Source organism: Prionailurus viverrinus, unplaced genomic scaffold, assembly GCF_022837055.1.
Source record: "Prionailurus viverrinus isolate Anna unplaced genomic scaffold, UM_Priviv_1.0 scaffold_42, whole genome shotgun sequence".
NCBI lineage: Eukaryota > Metazoa > Chordata > Mammalia > Carnivora > Felidae > Prionailurus > Prionailurus viverrinus.
Window position 1 is genome coordinate 2434655 of NW_025927609.1, and position 24767 is coordinate 2459421.

Below are 24767 nucleotides of genomic sequence, written 5' to 3' on the forward strand. Positions count from 1 at the left end.
GACTCAATTATGACAAGAGGATTGACTTTGGCACTAAACGGTCTACAGAAAAAGTAGCATAAATTACCAAATGTGGTTTGAGTACTTGACAGCTATAAATTATGCCTCAGGGGAAACACAAGGCTAAATTAAAAGTTACTTTCAGTTGGGAAGGACACGGGGTTTTCACACTTGTAGAACCATTACTTCCCATGATTTTTTTTCCCCCCGAGACACGTGGAAAGGGCATTTCGGAATCTACGTCACGGTCCTGCCTTCGTCAGCCTGTGAATACGTTCCCTCACACGGCAAGGGTGCAGCTAGACAGGGCTGCTCCTCGGGTGATCTTAAACAAAGAGATTATCCCCGGATCCTCCGGGAGGGCCGAGGTGCTCACAGGAGAGTAATTCAGTGGGGGAGGAGGGAGGCAGCAGGGCCAGAAGCAAAGAGGTGGCATCCTGAGAAGGACCCAACTGGTCACTGTTGCCTCTGAAGGCGGAGGAAGGGCCGTGAGCCGAACAATGTGGGCAGCCTCTAGACGCCAGAAAAGGACAAGGCAACGGATTCTCCCCCGGAGCCTCCAGAAGGAATCAGCCCGGCGGCCCCCTGATTTTAGCCCAATGAGACCCGTTTCAGACTTCTGACCTCCACGACTCTAAAATAATATATTGTGTTCTTTTAAGGCACTGAGTCTATACAATTTGTTACAACACCACAAGAAAAATTAAAGCGCTTAATTTGCAACAACGACAAATTTTGCATAATACCTTTCTTCTGAGGTTCTAGGAGGGCTTGCTAAGCTACAGGCGGTTTGGCACCAGGTGAGAGCTGGCTACAAGAAGTCAGAGGGGGGCCGTCCATTTACTGTCCAAACACAGCACAGCGCACCGGGGACACCCTCAGCACTGGGCACACGCGCTCTGCACTCGCAAGCCGGCCCGAGGAGAGAAGGCCACTCTGCAAATGGAAACTGAGGCCCGAGCAGGTGCATCTCCCTAACCTGCCCAAGGTCAAGCAACCAATAAGCCTAAAAGCTGGGACTGACTCACGTCCAGGCAGCCTGGCTCTGCACTCAACATTCTTCTCTACGGCTCTGGGTTGCGTCTCTATTTCTTTTTTTTAATTTTTTTTTTTCAACGTTTATTTATTTTTGGGACAGAGAGAGACAGAGCATGAACGGGGGAGGGGCAGAGAGAGAGAGGGAGACACAGAATCGGAAACAGGCTCCAGGCTCCGAGCCATCCGCCCAGAGCCCGACGCGGGGCTCGAACTCACGGACAGCGAGATCGCGACCCGGCTGAAGTCGGACGCTTAACCGACTGCGCCACCCAGGCGCCCCGCGTCTCTATTTCTTAATTTTATTGTGTGCTGATTAATCTGCAGACAGGCTCTGTCGATGCTGCTTGGCTGAAGATACAGGTTCCAGGAGACCCTTCCTTCCCTCAACAGTGAACATTTCTGTCATTTGCTTACCAGTTACCAGCCCTTAAACATGCAAAGCTATGAAATCTTAACACAGAAGTATAAAAGGATCGGGACACTATAACCATGAGAGAGTTGCAGAGAAAAACAAAAGGTTCAGCCAATTTGCAGCTGATGGGTAGCTTCCCTCATAATTAATACGTGTATTTTCAAGCTCAGTATTTTTAGCTGCAGATTGATGTTGGGTAAAAGATCTTCAATAAAGCTTTTAAATATCTGTTGACACAAATTTCTCATACGGTATAATTTTTCTTCAAATTCTTTAGTATAATCTTAGTAAAGGGAAATAGCAACTTCTCCAATAAAACACTCCCCTCACTTGATCTCAAGCTCTTGAAGACGTCCAGATTATTTTAGCCTGTTAGCAAAGTGGGTGTCCTCGACAATCTAATGGGCAATGTCTTATCTTAAAAGCATTAGACTTGGCCTGCGGGACTCCACAGGTTCCCGCACGGACGGGTGGCCAAGACGGACGGGTTGTAACTCAACGTGAACGAGTGCTGGTGACAGACCGAGGAACCTGCGTCTGGAGGCCTGGGTGTCCCCGCTCTGAGGACCTCCTCGCCGGGATACTGGAGGCTGCCGGCTGTGGGGTGCCTGGCCTAGGGACGGACGACCAATTTCGAGGCCCTTCCAAGCGAGGGATTCAACGATTCTGCCTTTGAACAAATACGTCAAAGGAAATATATAACGTATCTAGCCTTCGCCTTGTAGACAAATCTTCAGAAAGAGCCACTCTTCGGGTTTGCGGTTAACGAACGCAAGCTACGGTCCAGCAGCCGGCAGCGTGTTCCCGTCCGAAAACGGGGGGCTGAAGAGAGAGCCCCGTCAGTGACCCGAACACCGCACGCACTTGCCCACAGACCACACGTGACTCCGTGGCTCAACAGCTTTTCGGAGAACGGACTTTCAAACGGATGATAAAAACGCCAAGGTCACAAGCGGGGAGGTCCCGCCAGCCCGTTCAATCACGCGTAAAGCATGTTTGCTATACTTCCCGCACCATGTCAGCACAGTAACGAAAATTAATGAATGCTTCAAACCGGTAGCTCTTTCGTGGGGAAACCTAATGTCAGATGCATAGTCACAGGATATGACTATAGAAACCCTCCCCCGTGGGCCTCCCCGAGTGTCTGCACGGACAAGGTTTTCACAGTTGGGGCTTGGAAGTGGGGAGTGAGGTTAATGAGAAAAAACAAAGAAGATCCAGAAGTCATTCAGATTCTAGAAGCAGAAACCCAGGTATAGTCTGTCCTGTAGGATGGGCAACTGACCCCTCGCTTCGGCGTATAAACTCTGCCCTCCCTTCATCGCAAGGCACATGCTTGGGAAGCAAGTGAGCCCTCCATCCCACAGCGCCAAGAGTAAAGAAAAGCAATTTCCCACAGTCAACACGATGGGGATGACAGAGAGCTCCCTTGTCGGGTCGTCCGCTCTCCTGCCAAAATACAGATGTTAGATCACGAGTTGTGTATCCTGCCCCTCCAGCACTGGAGTTCAAGGTACACCCACTGCACCCCGCTCTCACCGCCGTGACATGTGCACGTGGCCGCTCTCCATGCTGCTCTTCTCTCCCCCAGCAGCCGGTCTCTAGAACAGTTACTACCCCGGGTGTGATCAAAGGGGAAAAGTACAATCTACGCTGGCAGTAATCACGTTGTGTGCCGCGGGAGAAAGCAGGAAAGGAACCACAGCCAATACGCAGAGACTACGCACAAGATATGAAGCCCCAAAGTCGTCTTCCTTTTTGACGCGAAGACAATTTAGCACACGCCAAGAGCGCCAAAAGGTTCGAGTAAACAATTCTAACCAGGACAACAGTCCCCTTCTCTGGCATTCACGGATGGAACACGGCCTAAAACTCAGGAGATGAAACATAAACAGAAGACTGGATGAGTGCATCTAAATAAAGAACACTGAAGAGTTAGCCCTTGTCGGTTTACATATTTTTAAATAAAGAAAATATGGAGAGGTGGCTCAGCAGGTTAAGCCTCCAACTCTTGATTTCGGCTCAGGTCATAATCATGGTTCGTGGGTTCGGGTCCCACGTCGGGCTCCACTCGGATTCTTCCCCTGCCCCCCCCCCCCCCCCCGCTCTTCTTCTGCATATGCACACACTCTCAAAATGAACTTAAAAATTTTTTTTAGTTAAAAAAAAAAAAAAAAAAGAAAAGAAAATACGAAATGACTGTAGCAGTCTGAATCACACACAGCATTTACGAGTTCAAGAGATCATGCCTGCCACAGGCCCGCCCCTGCTCTGGGGCTTTGGAGACAAGGGCTCCTAAAACCGCTCTTCCCCTAGGGTTCCCAAAGACCACCTTCTCAGTGAGGTCCAGCTGTAGCTTCCAAAGGGCGCACCATCATGGAGGGGAATTTGGCAACGTCTAGCAAAATCACGTGTTTTCCGTAGCCCCGGCAATCCCTGAAGGGATCCATCCCAACAGACACACGCACAAAGCTGTTTGATTCTGGACTATATGAAACAGCAAAATACAAAACCATTTCTCTCCCCGGATGGGGGCCAAGGAGAACAAACCACGGAATGGCTACGTAACAGAGTTCCGCGGGACTGAAAACACCAACAGGAAAGATCTCCAGGAAATGTTGAGAAAAAAAGCGAGGGGGGGAGTGTGTGTGTGTGGTCTGCAATCTCCTACCCAAGAAAGGGAAGTACAAATACGTATGAATTTTTTTTATGGAAGGAGAATACTTGGAGAAGGAAGGGACAGGGTGGAGAGGACCCAAGTACACACTGCCTTCTTGTCCATATACCTTGCTTGGAAGATACGATTTTGAAAGCATGTAAATATTTTAATTATTACAAAACAAGGTTAAGCTTCTAAAAAGCTTTCCCTAAAAACGTCACAAAAAAATACAACAAATGAAGTTAAACGTATGCGCGGTGGGCAGTATAAGCACCAAGAAAGAAGTCGGACAAGGGAGGCAGTCTGACTGCGCTCCTAGTGGGATATATCTGAACATCAGAGAGCTATTAAAAATGTTTTAAGTCGGAGTTCACGAGTCACTGTCGACGGCTGAGTGAAAGAGACTGCGTTAAGTGGCTCCCTGGGCCTGCAGCAGCCCCATCACCAAGGTGTTTGTTAGAAATGCCCGTTCCATGGGGCGCCTGGGTGGCGCAGTCGGTTAAGCGTCCGACTTCAGCCAGGTCACGATCTCGCGGTCCGTGAGTTCGAGCCCCGCGTCGGGCTCTGGGCTGACGGCTCAGAGCCTGGAGCCTGTTTCCGATTCTGTGTCTCCCTCTCTCTCTGCCCCTCCCCCGTTCATGCTCTGTCTCTCTCTGTCCCAAAAATAAATAAACGTTGGGAAAAAAAAAAAAAAAAAAAAAAGAAAGAAATGCCCGTTCCCAGGCCCACCCCTGACCCGCTGAGCCAGAAATTAGGGTGGAGCCCGGGGTCAGGTTCTAACAAGCCCTCTAGGGGATTCTGATGCAGCTCTCGCTCTACCTCTCTCATCCCCAAGTACCCACAGAACGGGGGGAAGAAAGAAGATTGGAAGAGAGAGCAGTTAATTAAACCTCAAAAGAGAGATAGAGGGAAACCGGGATCTGAAGACAGACCAGAAGAGCACTGAGCTCAAAACCCTACTGGTATACTAATTAATGCAAAGATTTAAAAAAAAAAAAAAAAAAGACATTGAAAATGCAAACACCAGGGCGCCTGGGCGGCTCAGTCAGTTAAGCATCTGACTTCAGCTCAGGCCATGATCTCACAGTCATGAGATGGAGACCTGAGTTGGGCTCAGCACAGAGCACGGAGCCGGCCTGGGATTCTCTCTCTCCTTCTCTGTCCCTCCCCAGCTCCTCATTCTCTCTCTTTCTCAAAATAAGTAAACAAACTTCAAAAAATAAAAGTCCCGGTCTTTCAGAGATATACTGTCTTGAAAGGCACACACTGTCTTCGCTCTGGCTGCCATGACAAAATACCACAACAGGAGTTGTTTTCTCCCAGTTCTGGAGCCCGGAAGTCCAAGATCGAGGTGCTGGCCATTCACTGCCAGGTGCCTGATTTCTTCCCGGTTGGTGCCTCGCCCATCCTGGTGCTCAGTGGCCTTTCCTTGCCGTGCAGGAGGAGGGAGGGCGCGTGCTCGCCCTCTTCTCATGGGCCTCTGACTCCATCCCCGGGGCCTACATCCCCTCCTAACCCGCTCACCACCCAAAGACCCCCGTCTCGCAATACTGCCACACTGGGGAGCGGGGCTCCCACCTAGGAACTGCGGGGAGGGGAGCCAAACCTTCGGTCCATAACACATACACTTACGCATAAGTGTATACACTTGGGATTTGCTTCGGAAATAACACGGGATTAGGGGGATGGGGGTTTGGACGTGCAAGACTGGCCAATCCGTCCAACTGCTGAAGTTGGGTGACAGGTTCGCGGGGTTCCTTTACCCTGTTCTTACCACTTTTGTACTCATTTGCAGGTCTCCATACTTACAATAAAAAGTTGAAATGCTACAGTTCTCCCACTTCTCTTCCCGTTTTCTTTTTTCCCACAGCACTTATCAACAGTTACATAATTTACTACACATGCGTACTGTCTACCTCCTCTTGCTGGAATGTAGGCTCTACGAGGGCCGGGGTCTGTGCTCACGGATGCACCTGCACACATCACCGCTGCGGAGCCCAACCCTACACCAGACAGCCAGGGCCCCCGCAGCTCAGGGCACCCTGCAGCAGAGATTAACGCCGAGTGCTGGGGGTCAGAATAGGCTCCCAGGCTATGAATGCAACCTTAGAATGGACAGGACCACACTGAGGATTCCTAGCGTGGCTGACTTACTCGGTTCTGAGACTTAGGAAGCGAGATTTTTATTTTACTTAACTCTATGGCAAAGGATTTCTCTGAGGGGTAATTTTAGAGACAAGTCCCCCCCTCGGTGTGGGCAGACGGTGTCTGCCTCCCCACCCACTTGGTAAAGTCGTGGCATGGGAGGAGGCCGATCCTCGCTGTGCCATCAAATACTGAGGGACCCTTGCCAGGCACAGCCGAACCCACCTTCAAAATGACCCGACGGCCCGTCCTATTTTCACCTCCACACTTAGAAGCCTACTAACTGATCCACCGATCCAAAAGTGCCCGTAAATGGGGAGCTGTGAAGCTAGTAAAAATCACTACCTGAAAAGGTTATTAGTTCCAAGGCTCTACCTAAAATTTTAGCTCTAAAATGTACACAATTACTTCTGAATGCTAAACAGATCTGTTGAAAACAAGAAACATTCCAAACTTAACAACAGCTCCCAGTGAAACCAAGGTCTAAACCTGTTGTCAGTTTCCTCATAATTTCTCTGCTCACTTTCTTTAAAATTTTGCAAACAAGGACCTAAAAGAACATGAAGGAACAAAACACCACGGAACACAAGCACAAGAAGCCAAATAAAGGCACTGACCGCCCAGGAGAAAATAATAGAGAGAGAGACATTACCAAAAATGTTCACTTTTTCTAAGAGACCATCCCACCTCGTGCCAACATCTAGAGCCCCAAATCCCAGATGCCGAGGAATCATTCCCCTGGTCAAGAGACCGGCAAAGACAAACCGCTACGACCGAGGCCGCGTTACACAACCAGGGAAGCGCGAGGGATGTTGGCTGATGTGCGCCCGGATGCCAACGCAGACACTGCGGCAGGGAACGAACTCGGCCCCCCAACGACCTGTCCACCTCCCGAACCCCTAAACCTGCGGCTGGGATCTTACTTGGAAAAAGGATTTGTAGATGGAATGAAGTTCAGGATCCCAAATGAGATCACCCCAGATCATCCGGGTGGGCGCTACATCCCACGACACGCGTCCCGATAAGAGACAGGGGAGCAAATGCAGAGCGAGACAAACCACGCGAGACAAGGCGGACACAAGACAGAGACAAGAGCGGCACAGCTACGAGCCAAGGGATGCCAGGGGCTGCTGGCGGCGTGCAGAGGCAGGAAGGGTCTTCCCCAGGAGCCGCAGGAGGGAGCACGGCCTACAGCACCTCGCTTTTCCATTTCCGGTCTCCAGAACTGCAGGAGAACAGATTTCCATGGTTTTAAGCTAGCAGGTTTCCGATAATCTGTTACAACAGCCCTAGGAAACTAAGGTATATGGCATAAAATACAAAATAGAATGCACTTTTTTTCCTAGCACCATTCCAATTCGTGTTTTAGTCATGTTTTTGGCTATACCTCTTAAATGTCAAAGTAAACGCAGCTGAACATGTAACTCAGAAGCGGTCCAATCATCAATAAACACATAAAAAGAACTAATCATCAGGTAAATGCACCGCCAAACAACTACAATGAACTTGGGCTGAACAAAGAGATCCTGGATACAATATCAACAGCACCACCCAAAAGTAAAAAAAATTAATAATTTGACTTCATCAAAATTAAAAATGTTTGGGGGCGCCTGGGTGGCTCAGTCGGTTGAGCGTCCGACTTCAGCTCAGGTCACGATCTCGCGGTTCGTGAGTTCGAGCCCCGCGTCAGGCTCTGGGCTGATGGCTCAGAGCCCGGAGCCTGCTTCCGATTCTGTGTCTCCCTCTCTCTCTGCCCCTGCCCCATTCATGCTGTGTCTCTCTCTGTCTCAAAAATAACGGGGCGCCTGGGTGGCGCAGTCGGTTGGGCGTCCGACTTCAGCCAGGTCACGATCTCGCGGTCCGTGAGTTCGAGCCCCGCGTCGGGCTCTGGGCTGATGGCTCAGAGCCTGGAGCCTGTTTCCGATTCTGTGTCTCCCTCTCTCTCTCTGCCCCTCCCCCGTTCATGCTCTGTCTCTCTCTGTCCCAAAAATAAATAAACGTTGAAAAAAAAATTTTTAAAAAAAAAAATAAATAAATAAATAAACATTAAAAAAAAAATTTTTTTTTAAAATAAAAATGTTTGTACTCCCAAAGACAGCATTCAGAAAATTAAAGACCGCCAAAGATTAGAAAAAAATATTTGCAAATCATGGATCTGAGAAAGGACAGGTATCAGAAAATACAATGAACTCTTATAACTCAATGACAATCTAATTTAAAAAAGGGCAAAACAGGAACTCTTGCGTGGCTCAGTCGGTTAAGCGTTCGTCTCTTGATTGTGGCTCAGGTCACGCTCTCTGTTCAAAAGTTCAAGCCCCACATCGGGCTCCATTGTGACAGCACAGAGCCTGCTTTGGATATTTTCTCTCTCTGTCTCTCTCTCTCTCTCTCTGACTCTCCCTCACTCATGCACACATGGGGGCACTGTCTCTCTCAAAAAATAATAAACTTAAAAAAAAAAAAAAGGGCAAGGTGGCTGGGTGGCTCAGTCAGTTAAGCATGTGACTTCGGCTCAGGTCATGATCTCACGGTTCCTGAGTTTGAGCCCCATGTCAGGTTCTGTGCTGACAGCTCTGAGCCTGAAGCCTGCTTTGGATTCTCTCCCTCTCTCTCTCTCTCTCTCTCTCTCTCTCTCCCTCTCTCTGCCCCTTCCCCACTTGTGCTCTGTCTCTCTCAAAAATAAACATTTAAAAAAAATCAAAAAAGAAAAGGACCAAATATCTGAATAAACATTTCACTAAAGAAGATATACAAAAGGCTACTAAGAATTGGCAAAAATGCTCAACGTCACTAGTCGTGACGGAAATGCAAATTAAAACCAAAATCAGACACCGTGTCACGTCTGCTGGGATGGCTCTAATAAAAAAAAAAAAAAAAAAAAAAAAACACCGACAGGTGTGTGTCCACGGGCATACAGAGCTTCTGGAACCCTCGCACACTGCTGGTGGCCATGGCCAAGCACTACAGACACTTTGGAAACCAACTGAGCAGTTTCTTAAAAAGTTAAACATAAGCTTATCACACAACACAGCAGTTCGGCTCCTAAGAATGCCCCCACAAAAAATGACAACACGTCCACACAGACAGACCCGCAAATGCTCCGGCCACACCATTCGCAACAGCCAAAAAGCGGAAACACTCCGAACGTCCACCAGCCGGGAACAGCTCAACGAGACGGGGTCCGTCCCTCGGGCGGCCCGCTAGCCACAAATGAAAGGAACAGACTCCAGATGAAGGCACAGCCTCCAAGGACGAGGACGATCAGCCTCCAGACACCGCTGAGGACAAAAGGGCAGCCACAAGGCTGCACGCCACGGGATTCCGTCTGGGCAAAATGTCTGGAAAACACCAGAGTAGAGGGACAGCTGACGCGCGGTCCTGGAAGGGTCCGAGCGAGGGAAGTGCGCGCCGGGACTTCTCTTAGGGCGGGCTCGCCAGAACCCCAGGGAGAACCGGCCTCAAAGGGCTGGGGCGGAGGCAGGGAGGTGGCGGGGAGGCCGCTGGGGCAGAGCCGGGAGAGCAACGCCGGCTGGTGCTCGGGGGAGCGACAGCAAAGGTGGGAGAAGTGGCTGGATTGTAGACAAATGTCAGAGGTCAACAACAACCGTGGGCAGACTGACTGCCAGTTGTGAGAAAAAAAGAGACGAGTCCTCAATGTTCCGCTGAAAAACCAAATATTCTCTGCGACCAAAACACCGAGCGCACGTGCATACACGTGCACTCCCGCCCAGAGCAGTTACAGAGGAAAGACGCCCGCACGGGAGGGAGCAAGGGCAAGGCCGCACAGGGCACAGGGTGGCAGAGGCTCAGGGAGGTGGGAGCGACCGGTGCGCCCAGGGGACCAAAGGCCGGCGGCCGGTGGCGGCGGGATGGGAAGCGCCAGGCACCGGAGGCGCTGGGGGACCAGCACCCCGTGACCGCACACACCGAATCCTGCGGCTCCCGGGAGCACACGCTCTGACGACCGGCCAAAAGCTTTCTGAGACGAGCAGTGCTTCCGCCCGTCACTCGCGCGCCCGCAGAAGGCGACCCCCCCAGGCCGCCGGTCCCCACCAGCGTGCCAGGCCGCCCCGTGCTCCGCTCCTCTCTGGGCACACGCGGTCGGGACGTCCGCCGGACTGGACTACCTCGTCCCGGCAGAGCTTAGGAACGAAAATCAGACCCTGGAGTTTCACCTGCATAAACCAAATCACACTTCGCTGGAGACTCTTCACAAACACATCTTGTAAATCAGGCCTGCAAGCAAATTCAAACAGAAAAGGAACTTTACTTCTACGTTATCTTTTCAAATCCACCCTAGAGGTAATACACTAGTAACGTGGCTTCCAAGCCATGTGCCCTGGTGCCTCCCGGTACCGCAGCAAACCCACAGAGGCCCCATCAGACAGTATTCTGAATTTACGAGGAAGACAGCAGTGCTGAGAGGTACTGAACCCCACTCGACGTATTCAGTTTCAGTATCAGGTCCTGCTACATTCCTTTCAAAGACATCATTATATCATAAAACAGGGTGGTTGCTAGGATAAAAGGAAAGTACCATAAACCACCCCCCCCCAACACACAGAGGATGGCATTGTCCAATCCGACTCCCAAGCTACAGAAGTTGTACAGTGCCCAACAGGTACAACCATCCCATTTATGTTACTGTGGTTGGTTATCTAAGAATGAAAATGAAAATGTTTCCTCTAATTTATGTGTATTATTTTTTCAAATAACTACCGTTAAGACATAATACTTACTTAATAAAATTATTTGGACCTAACTAATAAGTGGAATTACGAAGTATTCTTTTCTTTTTAAATTTTTTGTTTAACGTTTCTTCATTTTTGAGAGACAGAGCATGAGTGGGGGAAGGGGTGGGGGGAGACACAGAATCCAAAGCAGGCTCCAGGCTCCGAGCCGTCAGCACAGAGCCCGACGCGGGGCTCGAACTCACGGACTGTGAGATCATGACCTGAGCTGAAGTCGGACGCCCAAATGACTGAGCCACCCAGGCGCCCCTGAAGTCTTCTTCTTAACTTAGAGATACCATGAAAAAATTACTGAAATGCTAAAGGCACTGTGAATAAAGAAAAGTTTAGAAATCACTGCTTGGTAGTTAACTTTTCTTGCACGTTGATTCTTCTTCCGAGCGCTTATCGACCCTATGAGATTGGTACTATCGCCATCCCTACTTCACAGATAAGGAAGAGACCATGACGTGCTCTAGGTCATGCATGAAAGACCTACCCGTGTTAAGCACGCACACATACACAACACACAAACTGCAGGGTGAGAACCTCTGGTAGCACCTTCGGTCCCTGCCCTCCAAATATACCTCACGGAACAGCGGGAGGTTCCCTAAGGACAAATGTTTCTCCCACATCTCCACTATTGATTCACTATCGGCTTAAGAATTTAGGGGCGCCTGGGTGGCTCCGTCGGTTGAGCGTCCGACTTCGGCTCAGGTCACGATCTCGCGGTTCGTGGGTGTGAGCCCCGCGTCCGGCTCTGTGCTGACGGCTGGGAGCCTGGAGCCTGCTTCGGATTCTGGGTCTCCGTCTCTCAGCCCCTCTTCCGCTCATGCTCTTTCTCTCAAGAATAAATAAACATTAAAGAAAAATTTTAATATGGACCAAGACCTACATTTATGTGCATCAATTTAAGTTACTTTTCTGGTACTCAAACTGAGACGGTGATTAAATCGCAAGCATCATACTTCCAGGGTGGGTGGAAAATCACAACGTGCAAATTGAAAAAGTACAGGGGGCGGGGGATCAAACTCCAACCAGGTTCAAAGCATTTACATACGTGCTCGTTTTTGTCGCCTTTTCCCCCTTTCAAAACGTATAATGTCAGATGTAAACCCCAACCAAATACAGAGATTCAGAAAAATAAAGTACGCAACCTAAGAAGTGACCGGTAAGATCATTTGGATGAAGCACTATTATTTTTCGAATACTGTGCACTTCCAGGTGGAGAGACGGTCTGTGCCATTTTAGGCGTGATGCCAGCAGTCAACAGAGAAACACCACAAATCAGTGGAATTACACTAACTCTGCCCACTAAATGAGAGCCGGGAAAGGAACATATCTTTCCTGACATACCTTTGGAACAGAAACCTAAGCCTTCATTCCACAGTAGACAACTGACCCAGTGGCCGGGGGGGGGGGGGAATCTAAGCCCCAACTTAAATTTAGATCAAATAAACTGCTGGGTTTGTTTCAGACTGTGTATCTTTCGTGATTAATAACTTATCCTACAGGTATTCAAATCGCTCCGATCGGGGAACTCGTCACGCTATTAAGCACCACTACCCGCTTGGCCGACCTCCCTGTGCATTTCTCTGGGATTTACTAACTTAGCTAGTCCCGGGTCTACACACACCCCCTGCTCAGGGAGTCGGGAGGAGCAAGTGAGCAGCAGGTTCAGAAACTGCTAATGACGGGCTGAAGGTCAGGATGCTTTACAGGCAGCTTCAGAATCTTATCAAAATAACCCAGCCAGCTTGCCGAGTGATAACGCAGCCTACTTACCCGAGTCTCTGGGCGCTTTCCGCCCTTCTCCCGGCCACATGCGTAGAAGCACTTCCTAAACTTACCCGACCCAGTCCCACCCCACATTCACTTCCTCACGATTCACTTCCACTGAAAGTGAGACGTCCTAAGCTGTACGAGAAACATCAAAACCAAGCACAGGCTCTGCCTTCGCCAGAAAAGGAACGAGGCCCCACCTCCCAGGTGCAGGGCGGCCAAGAGGCCAACAGACTTGGAGAACAGAAGTGCTGCAAACTAAGACGGGTGTGTTCGATCAAAAATCTGAAGAACACGGAGCCTGGGGCGGATTCTGTCTACGGCTGGGACTACCAGCTCCTCCCTGCAAAGCCGGGCCCGGAGAAGGGACCAGACAGGTGCCTCCCGGAGCGTCAGCCCCTGGCACGGAAACACCAAGCTAACTTCACGTGTGAACGTGGCACGTTTAAAGGGACCTTTTGTACTTTCCCAGCGAACATTCTCTCAAGCCTCCTGACCGGTTGTGTGCCTTTTCAGACCCTTACTCGGTGTGCTTTCCACACAGGGGACAAGCCTTCATGACAAACCTGCCGGAAAGGAGAGCGTGTCCTCTAGCGGTCACGCGCGTGTGTATAAAAGCGAACATTCAACACCCCTGTGGACCGCTGTCCTTCGGGGTAACAACTCACACACGAAGTCAGGACACCCAGGAGCTTTCCCTCCAGGAAGGTGCTTACAGAAGACAAGCCAAGGGGCAGAAGCTGTAATTAGATTCTGGGGATCCCCCAGCGCTCCCAGCGCCCCGCACTTGGGGGAGGCGTTTCCAGGATCTGGATTACTCGGACACGGTGAAGACCGGGGCCAGCAGGGCCCCTCCTCCCAGAGGGTTCAGAGCGCAGGGCCTCCGCAGGGCCACACGCACCTGTCCGCCCGGGCTGAAGGTGTGCGGGTGCAACACCTTGAGTAAGACTTTCAGGTGACAAATACTCCGGGGGAGAAAAGAAAACAGCCATTGCTGAACCACGCCAGGGTCCAAATTCAGAGCAGACGCAGCCCGTCTCCCTAAGGAGGTCTACCACGTCACGACGGAGCAGCCCGCTGCAACCTTAAACACGCCACCTCTCAGGGTCCGACGAGAGGGCGCACACAGGAGTGCGTCCTAACCAGAAAAGGAGAATAACGGGAGGAAACGGGAGGTGCTCAAGGCCCGCACAGCGGACTCCACGAGGGCCTGGGCGCCCCGACCGTGCTGGAGAAGAAGACCACTGGCAACAAACTGAACACGGTCACAGATCAAAAATCCTAACAGCCTGAAACACCTCCCTGCAAGACATCAAAACGTCAGCCGACCTTTCGACATCTCCTATAGCCTCCGTGTTCCTTTAAGCATCTAAGCCTAAAGTTCCTGTAAAAAGTAGAATTTTTCTTTCTGTAAAGCAAACGGGCCCCGCGTGCATGCCGAGATGTGGCGCACGCCCGACAGGGAGCCACCCGTCTGGCTGTCCCGAGAGCGAGCCGGCCAGGGGACGCTCACCCGTGCAGCGGGTCTGTCCTCTGGCCGCGGGGAGGGCTCGCGGGTAACGCGCCCGGAACTGGGGGTGGCTCGCAGCCCAGCTCGGCCGGCAGCTGTCAGGCCGGTGGCCGCACACTTCGCACCGCTGCGACCCATCGCCGGCGTCGCGTGCTCGGTCTCCCACTACGTCTACCACTTCCCCGAGCGAAGTGCGCACGCACGCAAACTTCGTCCACGCTCGCAACTCTCAGAGCCACGAGACCCTCCCACGGGAGCGGAGGCGACGGCGGGCGGGAAGGACAGGTCCGCCCCCACCGGGAAGGCCGGTCCCCTCCGCGCGCGGGGCCGCCTGCCAAGCCTCGGGGCTGCACGGGGCCGCACGGCGGGGCCCCCCGTTCCGCGCCCGCGATTCCGGGGCGCGCGCGCCTCCCGGGAGCCGTCCAAGTGCAGCGGCCCCGGCCCGCCAGGCCGTCCCGGCGGGGTCGGAGGTCGCCTTCCCGCTCGGAGGGCCCGCCGCAGCCTCCGCCCCGGCCACACCTCCGTTCCAGGAAGCGGCCGTGCAGGGAGCGCGGGGGCCGGGCCGCAAGGGCCGGGGGCTGGGGACGGGAGCCCGGGCCGGGCGGCCCCGCAACGGCCGCCGCCCCCTCCCGCGCCGACGGGACTCACAGGTGACGATGGGCTTGTTCTCCATGGTGTAGATCACCGGCGGCAGCGGCGCCTCAGGGGCGTCCATGGGCGTCCGCCGTCACCGGCCCGGCCCCCCGCGCCCCATGGGCAGCCCCGAGGCCGCGCCGGGCCAGCCCGAGCCTGAGCGGCGCCGCGACAGGGAGGCCCGCCCGGCCGCGCGAGGCAGCTCCCGAGCCGGCCGGCCGCCCGCCGCCGCCGCCGCCGCCGCCGCCGCCGCCGCCGCCGCCGCCCGCCGGCCGCTCCACTTCCGGTCCCGGCGCCGCCGCGCTACCGCTTCCGGGGCGCGCGGCTTAAAGGGGAGGCCTCCGGGCCGGGGGCGGGCGCTGTCCTCCGACAGCCGGGGGGCGGGGCGGGGGGCGGGCCCGGCGCGGCCCTGCGGGGTTCCCACGTGCGTCCCGGAGCCGCGGCTCCACGCGAGGCGACCGCGGTCCCCGGCGTGGGTCCCGCGCTGCGGTCTACTTGCGGGCGCCCCCGCCAGCAGGGTCCCCTCGGCGTGGGGGACGCGGGGACGCGCGGCTCTTCCCTCGGGCCCACGGCCCACGGCCGAGGGGACGCCTCCACCGCCCCCCAGCGTCTGGCCACCCGGCTGCGCGGCCGCCGCCCCCCGTGCGGATCCCCTGGGACTCGGGGCCCGGGGGCGGCGGCCACCGCGACTCACTGGCAGCACCTGGCCCCGGCGCGACCCCGGGGGTCACCGACAGCACGCGAACACAGATGACCCCGGGGATCACTGGACACTGGTGTGACCCTGAGGGACACTGACAGCACGTGGGCACTGGGACGACCCTGGGGTCACTAAGGGGGGGGGGGCATGTGGGCACCGGTGAGGCACTTGCTCATCTCTGTGACCTGTTGCCCATCACCCAGCTCTTGCTGTTGTAACCGGACACCCAGTGCTTCAGGGGAGCCGGTCAAGGCACCAGCTTAACTCCCACCGCTGGGCTGAATGGCGGTTACCCCTTGCGAAACTCCGGTCCTGTGTTTTCGTGTGACACTGGTTTTAGCAAGTAGCGTCGCCGCCGTAAAGCACAGCAAGATTACACACCTTCCGGCTGTAGCCAGAGACCCTGCAGCCCTGCGGTTCCTGCTCCAGGCTTTCCTGGGAGGCAGCCGCGCACAGACCCTCCCAGGTGGTCGGAAGGAACTGCCTCTCCGAATTTCCACAGCAGGTTGCCTCCACGCCTGCCCCCACCATACTGCAAAATACTGGAATGAGGGGCTGTGCCTTTTACTTGTGTCCTGAGCCCTCCCTCGTGCCCAGCCACGCAGGGCCTTCACCGAGTGGGCATGTTTGGGGAGTGCCACAGAATTAAACCCTACTAGAACGCGTGTAAGTTTCTTGTGCAAGGAAGGTGGTTTGACTTTTGCAAATGAGAGAAAGTAAATGCACGGCGAAGTAGTCTGGGTGTGATCAAAGCTGCCGAGTGTGTGTGTAGAACGTAGCATGTGCGTTGTGGCTGGGCGAGGAGGCCAAGAGCAGAGTTTTGGACAGCTGGAGCCCGTGAGGCGGAGCACAGGGGAAGAAGGAGCGAAGGAGGGCCACAGAGCCAGAATCCATGTGGCCTTGGCTGGGCTCAGCGTGGGTGGGATAAAGCTCCCTGGGGCTTCCCGGAAGATCGCCGTGACAGAGTCAAGCATGGCACAAAGGCTAGACGTGAAGCTGGGCTACAGGAAAGACCTCATTGGTACCTCATTAACTCCCAGGGCATTCAGCTGAGACACTAGATGGAGGACCATGTGCCCAGGGGTCAGCCAACTTTATTGGCGAAGGCCCAGATGAGTATTTTAGGCTTTGCAGGTCACATACGGTTTCTGTCTTACATTTTCCTTTGGGACTTTAAAAAAAAAAAACAAAAAAAAAAACCAGTTATTTAAAAATATAAAAACCATTCTTAGCTCAACAGCCATATAAAAACAGAGCATGGCCCAGAGGTGGTCTGCGAGCCTTAGGTTGCCAACTCCTGCCCTAAAATAGGGCCCACACCAGACCTATCTTAACGCAGTGTAGTGTAACGCAGTATAATGCAAAGCCTTGACGTGGTCTGCCAGACAGACAGCATTTGGATGTTAAATCTTGCCGAGTTCTGGGGCTTGGGGACACCTTGAACATTCCTCAGATCCACCCTAACAAAAAGCATAAAACTATGCCTCTCCAAAGTCAAGGTGATAAAGTCTAGCTGAACTGCCAGCAAGAACAAAAGTCAAGACGCTTCGGTGGAAGATGATCCAGAGCCCCTACAACTTATGATTTACCAATGCCCAATATATACTAAAAACCTACTAGGCATAAGAAAACTAGAAAGTGTAAACCATAGTCAAGACAAAAGGCAGTCATTAGAAACCTGCCCCTAAATGCCCAAATAGCGCGTTCACAGGTTAAGGCTATAAAGCAGCTGTCGTACACGTGTTCAAAGAATGAAAAGAGAATACGCTCTTAATGAGGAAAGACAGAGACAGAATAAGTATAAAAATGACCAAATGAAAAGTCTAGAACTGAGAAGCAAATAACTGAGGATTTCACTGCCTTACCAGCAGGCTGGAAAGAGCGGAAAGACTCAGTGACCTTGAAAGACAAATCAAAACAAATTATTCAATCTGAAAAAGAGAAAAAAAGACTGAAAATGAAATGCGCAGAGCGTCAGAGACCCATGGACAGGATAAAGTGACCTAACACACGTGTAATAGGAATCCCGGAAGGAGAACACCGTCAGAATGCGACAGAAAATTCATTTGAAAAACTAATGGCCAAAACCCCACAAATTTGCTGAAAAACCTCGACTTACCTGGTCAAGAAACTCAGTAGAGCCTCCGTAGAACACATGCAAAGAAGCTTATGTACAAGGATATCAGGGGCAAAGTGCTAACAACCGAAAAAGAGTGTCGTAAAAGCAGGCAGCAAAGGACACACGGCCCTCTGGGGAACAGTGATGGAAATTTCCACTCATTTCTCGTCAGACACAGCGTCAACCAGAAACTAATGGCATAAACCTTTAAAGTGCCAAGTTGACGAAAAAGCTTAACCCAAAACTCTACGTCCAGCAAAGCATTCTTTTATTTATTTATTTATTTATTTACTTATTTACTTTGAGAGAGAGAAAAAGAGCAGGGAATGGGCCAAGAGAGAGGGAGACGAGGATCTGAAGCAGGCTTTGCACCAACATCAGAGAGCCCGATACGGGGCTCGAACCCACGCGAGATCGTGACCTGAGCCGAAGTCAGACACTTAACTGACCGAGCCACGCAGACGCCCCAAAAGTATTCTTAAAGAATGAGAGCAGATAAAGATATTTTCAGATTGAGTTGCAAGAATCTGTGGCCAGCAGGCAGGTGCAACAGGAAATGGTCGGGGCTGTTCTGCAGAGGGAAAGGAAGAAGATCGAAACTTGGATGTGTAGGAAGGATAGCTCTGGGAGTGGTTAACAAATGGGTAAACATAAGTTGTTGCACTTTTTTCTTCTTTCCATAGTTCCCTTAAAAGGGAACTAGTTAGGGGCGCCTGGGTGGCTCAGTCAAGCGTCCAACTCTTGATTTCGGCTTAGGTCGTGATCTCATGGTTCGTGGATCTGAGCCCCGTATCAGGCTCCGTGCTGACAGCTCAGAGCCTGGAGGCTGCTTCCGATTCTGTGTCTCCCTCTCTCTCTGCCCCTCCTCTGCTCGTGCTCTAGCTCTCACTCTCAAAAATAAATAAGCATTAAAAAAATTTATTTATTTATTTATTTATTTATTTTTTGGGACAGAGAGAGACAGAGCATGAACGGGGGAGGGGCAGAGAGAGAGGGAGACACAGAATCGGAAACAGGCTCCAGGCTCTGAGCCATCAGCCCAGAGCCCGATGCGGGGCTCAAACTCACAGACCGCGAGATCGTGACCTGGCTGAAGTCGGACGCTTAACCGACTGCGCCACCCAGGCGCCCCCCAAAAAATTTTTTTAAATAGAACTACCAGGGGCACGTGGGTGGCTCAGTCAGTTAAGCATCTTGCCGGCTCTCGATTTCAACTCACATCATGATCTCGCGGTTTGTGAGTTCGAGCCCCACGTTGGGCCCTGTACTGACAGTGTCAGTGCCTGCTTGCAATTTTGTCTCTCTTTCTGCCCCTCCCTCACTTGCACTCTCTCTCTCTCTCTCAAAATAAATAAACTTAAAAAAAAAAATAGAACTAACCATATGATCCAATAATTCCACTACTGGGTGTTTACCCAAAGAAAATGAAAACACTAATTTGAAAAGATATGTGCACCCCTGTGTTTATTGCAGCAGTATTTATAATAGCCAAGGTATGGAAGTTTCCTTTCTGGAGGGAAGGAAGGGAAGGACCAAGCCTCCCACTCCATTGCAGCCAGCCTCTGGGTTCATGAGCAGTAAGGGGGCTTCTGGGCTCTTTTCCCTGCGAACAGAACTATCAGAACTTTTTTTCACATGGGAATTTGAAAAATGCTTGAATTCAGCACAAATACTGGTCTGGCGATTCCTTCTAATAATGGTGAACATGATGCTATTCCCATTAATCAATGTCTATTCTCTTTCCAGATCCTCTGCTCCTGATAGCATTCGGGTTTTTTAAAGGTCGCTGGAACTGGTGCCCAAATGGTCTTTTCCTGGTAGCCCGTTACCTTGTCCCCAGGCTCCAAAGAGCCTGTTAAATTATGTATGGGGGCACTGCATATTCTGTGCCTGCAGGAAGGCACCACGGTGCTTGCTCTGTCCTGCCGCTCAGAGACCCGGGCCAAAGGAATGGCCAGCCAGCAAATGTTCGTGGCAGGTTAATTTGAAGTAGCCCCAAACCGGAAACAACCCAGATGTCCTCCGATAGGTGGCTGGTTAAACAGGCCTTCCGCACCTGGAACACTACACAGCGGTAAAGAACCCTGCTGGCAGGTGCAGGGACCTGGGCGGGCCTTGAGAGAACGGTGCCGAATGAGGACATCCAACCCCAAAGGTCGCATGCTCTGCGATTCCATTACTGAACACTCGTGAAATGACAAAATTACAGAAATGGAGAACAGATGAGTGTTTGCTGAGAGTTAAGGAGAGGGTGTGGGTAAGCAGGGAAGGGGGCGGAAGAACCCTGGTGGGGACGGACGGTGCAGCATCTGGGCTGTGTCAACGTCACGGTCCCGTCGGCGTGGGTACCGGAGGCAATGCAAGGTGTCGCCCCTGGGGAGAAAAGAGGTAAAGGGCACACTTAGAGTTGCACATGAATCTACATTATCCCAAAAGAAAAGTTTAATTAGAAACCCAGCTGACACTGGGGCGCCTGGGTGGCTGGGTCTGTTGAGCGTCCAACTTCGGCTCAGGTCACGACCTTGTGGTCTGTGAGTTTGAGCCCCACGTGGGGCTCGCTGCTGTCAGCTTGTCAGCTTGTCTGACCCCCTCTCTCTGCCCCTCCCCTGCTTGTGCTCTCCCCAAAATAAATAAATATTTAAAAACCCAACTGGCATTAAAGTAGTTAACAGGCGAGTCTCCAAAGGATCCACAAGGTGAGCTGCGTGATGCTCTGAACATTTTGGCCCGTGCCCGCTCCTCTGTGATCGCGCTTGGTGGGCTCACCACGTGTTGGGAAGCGTCTCCACGCGCAGCACTGCGCTGGGCCGGGCAGCCTGGCCCCTCCAGGTCAGACGTTCCCCTACATGCGTTTCGATGCGTCCCGGCATCCGAGCCATCTGTCAATTACATCCTCGGGCCGGCAGATAGTCCACAGAAGGCGAGTGGAAGCAGGAACAATTTTGCAGAGAAACAACCTTCAGTCGTGAGGAACCAAGGAAATGCCATACAAACGTTTTCTTCCTCCTAAACTAACAAAAACTTGCCGGGGGTGGGGAGAGCCGAGGAAGGTGAGGGTGGCCATCGCGTTGACTCCAGGGTGCTGGTGGGGGCGTCGGTGGCTTCCCCGAGCCCACCGTTGCAAAAGGCAGTGATTACGTTCCATCCTTTGACCCGGCAATGGCGCTGCCTGTCATTAAGGACGCAGTCTCTCCCCAGCCTGGGTGACTGGAAACACACCTGCTGCAGCACTCTTCACGGCATCGGCCAAGTGTGGGAGCAAGCCTGCTGCTCTCATCCCCTCAACACAGGAGGGGCGGGGAGGAGGGGTGCACGGCGGGTTAGAGGGCAGAGCTGGGGCGCAACCCGGGCCCCCACCCCTCCTAGAAACCGCTGTTGTCCTTGTGCGTTGTTGTCAGAGAGAACCCGCTCTCCACATCTGCTTGTGCAGAGACAGTACCCTCTTACCAGGTTTTACTCTGCGTGATGTGACTCGAATAATCAGGGATCACGAAATCAGACCTGGCCCTGCGGATGACATTTCCCGACATTCTGCTCTGTGCTCCTGTGTTTAGCTCCGCTGCCTTCTTTCTTGGCTTTCGGACAGCCTGGATCCTCGCTTTATCCTTTCAAGCTGAGGTTCTCCCCCTGAGAGGCCTGCCCCTCACCTGTGTCCTGATCAACGGAGGTGGGAGTCAGGGGCAGGAGCGATCGCCTTGCCGGAGACCCTCATTGACCTCCATCCAGGTTTTCCTGGCTGTTCTCACGCCCAGGGAGCTGCCCCTGGCCTGCTGGCACCACCTGGGCCGGCCCCTGGCACGTGTAACGTCAGGCGCCAGGGGCAGAAGAGGGTGGTGGGAGGCAAGGGCCAGGCCACCCAGGACAGTCACATCCAAAGGCCCCAGAACTCATTGGAATAGGTGGGAGGGTGGTGTCAGCTGACCGAGATTTCTGTGTCTCTTCCCACCAAATCAGCGGCATGTACGACCGTCCATGTGGACGGGGCCTGAGTGGTGCATACAGGCTGTACGAGACAACCCAGCCCAGGCCACCTTCCCACACTTCACTCTGATCGGTGGCGGCTGGATGGCCGGGGTACTGGTAGGGTCCCACCTCTGAGACCTGCTGGTCTCCACTTTCCTGCCCCAAGCCCAGGACCTTCTCCAGGAAGTTCACCCAGCAGGCCCTCCCCTGAGTTGGGGGGGGGACAAATGTGCACACACACCCGCCCCCGCTTTCTCAGAGTGCACTGTGTGCAGCTCCTGAGAGGACCCCACGGGGTCGAGCCCGAACAGAAAACCGGCTCTGTGGGCAGGCGGTCGCTCGTTGACCGGCCCTCCCTCACCGTCCCCACTCCCTTCTTCTTTTCTGGAGCCACCGGCACACCGACCACCTGCGCCTGAGTCCCAGCTCACGGTCCCCCCAACACGAAGCCAGTCTGCCGCACACGCGTGCAAAGGCATATGCGTCCCGCCAGCAGCCTGCGAGGGGGCACCCATGGTTGCCCAAGGGTCTAAACCACATGCGTCCACGGCCGGTTACTGAAAATCAATGATTCATTTATTGTTTAATGCTCTGCCCCAGAACTCACCGGGCTCAGAGAATCACGCCTAATAAACGCTTCATTTTGAACACTGAGCACTTAACTGTTACAGAAAATCCAGCTTTTCCCTGCACGTTCTGAAATTTTTAAATTTTTTTTTTTTTTTTTTTTTTTTGAGAAAGACAAACAGAGCGCAAATGCGGGAGAGGCAGAGAGAGAGGGAGACACAGAATCCGAAGCAGGCTCCAGGCTCTGAGCCGTCAGTGTGGAGCCCTGTGTGGGGCTTGAACTCAAGAGCTGTGAGATGATGACCTGAGCCGAAGTCAGAGGCTCAACCGTCTGAGCCACCCAGGCGCCCCTCCCTGCACCTTTTAAATGAAAATGCAAGTCCACAGCCCAGAAGGGCCCGTGGCTACCCGGCCAGGCTGCCACACCCCCCAGCCCACTTCTGGTAGGCAATGAAGGCCTCCCTCCAAGGGGTCACCCAGCTGTGCCAGGCAGACTGGGCCCGGGGCTCCAGATGAAAGGCCACAGACGACTTTAAAGAGGCTGGCGTGGTGTGGGTGCCGGTGGGTGGCTTGCCAGGGCCCCTCTGTCCTGCCCCGGCTGCGGCCAGCACAGCAGCACCAGCTGGGTTCTCCTGTGCCGCATGCTCTTGGGCCCCCAGGGCTCCTTCCCCCAGACCCAGCAGCCCCCACTGGCGCCGGGGCCCTCCCTGCACCCTCTGGTTCCTTCCTTTGCAGAGACTTGCACAGACACGCACAAGAGGGGAAGAGGGCGAGGGGGAAGGAGGCCAGACGCCCTCCGGGCATTCCAGCCCGGTCACTCACACCATCCAGACTTCCGCATGGAGGAAGAGGTCGTGTCTTTACTTCAGGTAGGTTCTCCTGTGAAGAGACACAAAGACAGAGGCTGACCCGCTACCAGCAGGAAACTGTCCTACCGTCCCGGTCCCAGGCAGAACTAGGGCACAGAGGAGCTGTATTCGAGGCCCGACGATGAGCCGTAACATACACGTCGGGGAGATGCCGCTGGGCCAGCAGCAGGGCCGGCCACCTTCTCCCGGGCACCGGGACAGGAAACTGTGTTGTCCGTCCACAAAGCCGCCCAGAGACCCTCGATCACTTTCCAAACTGCAGGAATACCACAGCCACTTTTTCCGATCATAACGCAACAACGCCAGAGATTGATGCACAAACAGCCATTCTGCTTGGGAAATCTACAGATCTGCTCCTCGGTGGCTCTCGGGTCAAGGGGCGGATGTCAGCCCGGAGGCACAGTTCCCGAGAACAAAGTCAAGGAGGAGCTGCCTGGAACACACACGGCCTCAGGTTCACACACATCAATATTTAAAAAAGGAAGAACGAAACTAAGTGAGTTCAGCACTGACTTAGCAGGTCAGAAAACTAGATGGCAGGAAAGCAGAAGGAAGGTGACAAAGGAGCAGGAGGTGAGGAGCAGGGGCCCAGGAAGGACCCGCCTGGCACGGGGTGGGAGTGGGGGGGGGGCAGGAGAGCGGGTGAGGACAGCGGGGGCGGTACAAATGCCCTGGAGTAACCACAGAAACGAGGGAAAATGGTTCTCAGTGACTAATGTGCACTGATTTAATCTAAGCAACTACAGTATTTGTTTAAAATAAATCTTAAGCTGGGATGACATTTAATTTTCTAGGGAAAAAATGGACTCTGGAATATATAGAAAGACTAAACAGATAATTTCCAAATAAAAAATAGTGAAAGTTGTTAAAGCCTCCCTCCCTCCTTCTCAAAAAATACCGCTCGCTCAGAGGGCTTCCCAGGGCAAGCCCACCGTCTCTGAACTACAGCAGAGCGTAGAAAAAGAGAGATAACTTATGTCTCTTTTACATTAAAGAACTATAACATGAATGCCAAATTGGATAAACACTGCACAAAGGAAGAGAAATCTAGAAACAAGTGTAGCTTACAAATATCAATGCAGAAGTCTTAAATAAAACATTAGCAACTAGAATCCATTAACATGCTAAAGAACAGTCGACCAGCAAATGCAATCTGTTGCAAAAGTAAAAAGGTGAGTTAGTATTGGAAAATCTGCTCATATAATGCATCCTAGGGATAGATCTAAGAAGAAAACCCTTATGATTATCTCTATTAATTCAGGAAAGGCATTTACCAAATTCAACATTCTTGATTTAAAAAAAAAAAAAATGCTCCAGGAAATAAGAATGCTGGATTCTTCCTTAATACAGCAACATATATAACGCTACAGTCGTGTAAATACCAGCCCATCAGGCAGCTCTGTATTTAATGAAGAGGATCTGGAGTTATTCCCTTGAAGTCAGAGACGAGACAGGGATCCCCCTACCCCTATTGCTATTTAACACTGCACGAGATACTGGCAGAGAGGGAAATTAGACAAGAGAAAGAAATTCGAGGCATAAAAAGTATTATTTTGGCAATTAGATGACTGATAAAGCACCCATTTTTTACAAATATTTTTAATGTTTATTTATTCTTAGAGAGAGAGCGAGAGCACAAG

General features: G+C 52.6%; 1 protein-coding gene and 1 long non-coding RNA gene across 4 annotated transcripts in view; both read right to left on the reverse strand.

Annotated features, from left to right (window-relative positions):
• TRAPPC10 (trafficking protein particle complex subunit 10) overlaps positions 1-15120 on the reverse strand; it is an 87248-nt gene extending 72128 nt beyond the window's left edge. For 2 of the 3 annotated variants that reach the window (XM_047846871.1, XM_047846870.1), the window contains exon 1: positions 14925-15120. In XM_047846871.1, coding sequence (XP_047702827.1) covers positions 14925-14991 — 67 coding nt within the window. In that variant the 5' untranslated portion in view covers positions 14992-15120. Of the gene's footprint in view, positions 1-14279; positions 14299-14924 lie in introns of those variants that run through there. The other variant, XM_047846872.1, reaches the window with a different exon arrangement.
• Positions 15121-19289: 4169 nt separating this feature from the next.
• LOC125159131 (uncharacterized) lies at positions 19290-23492 on the reverse strand. Its single transcript, XR_007149703.1, has 3 exons — positions 23265-23492; positions 23081-23137; positions 19290-20101 (listed from the first exon to the last, which is right to left on the reverse strand). It is a non-coding gene; the product is annotated as an uncharacterized LOC125159131 (long non-coding RNA).
• Positions 23493-24767: the final 1275 nt, after the last annotated feature.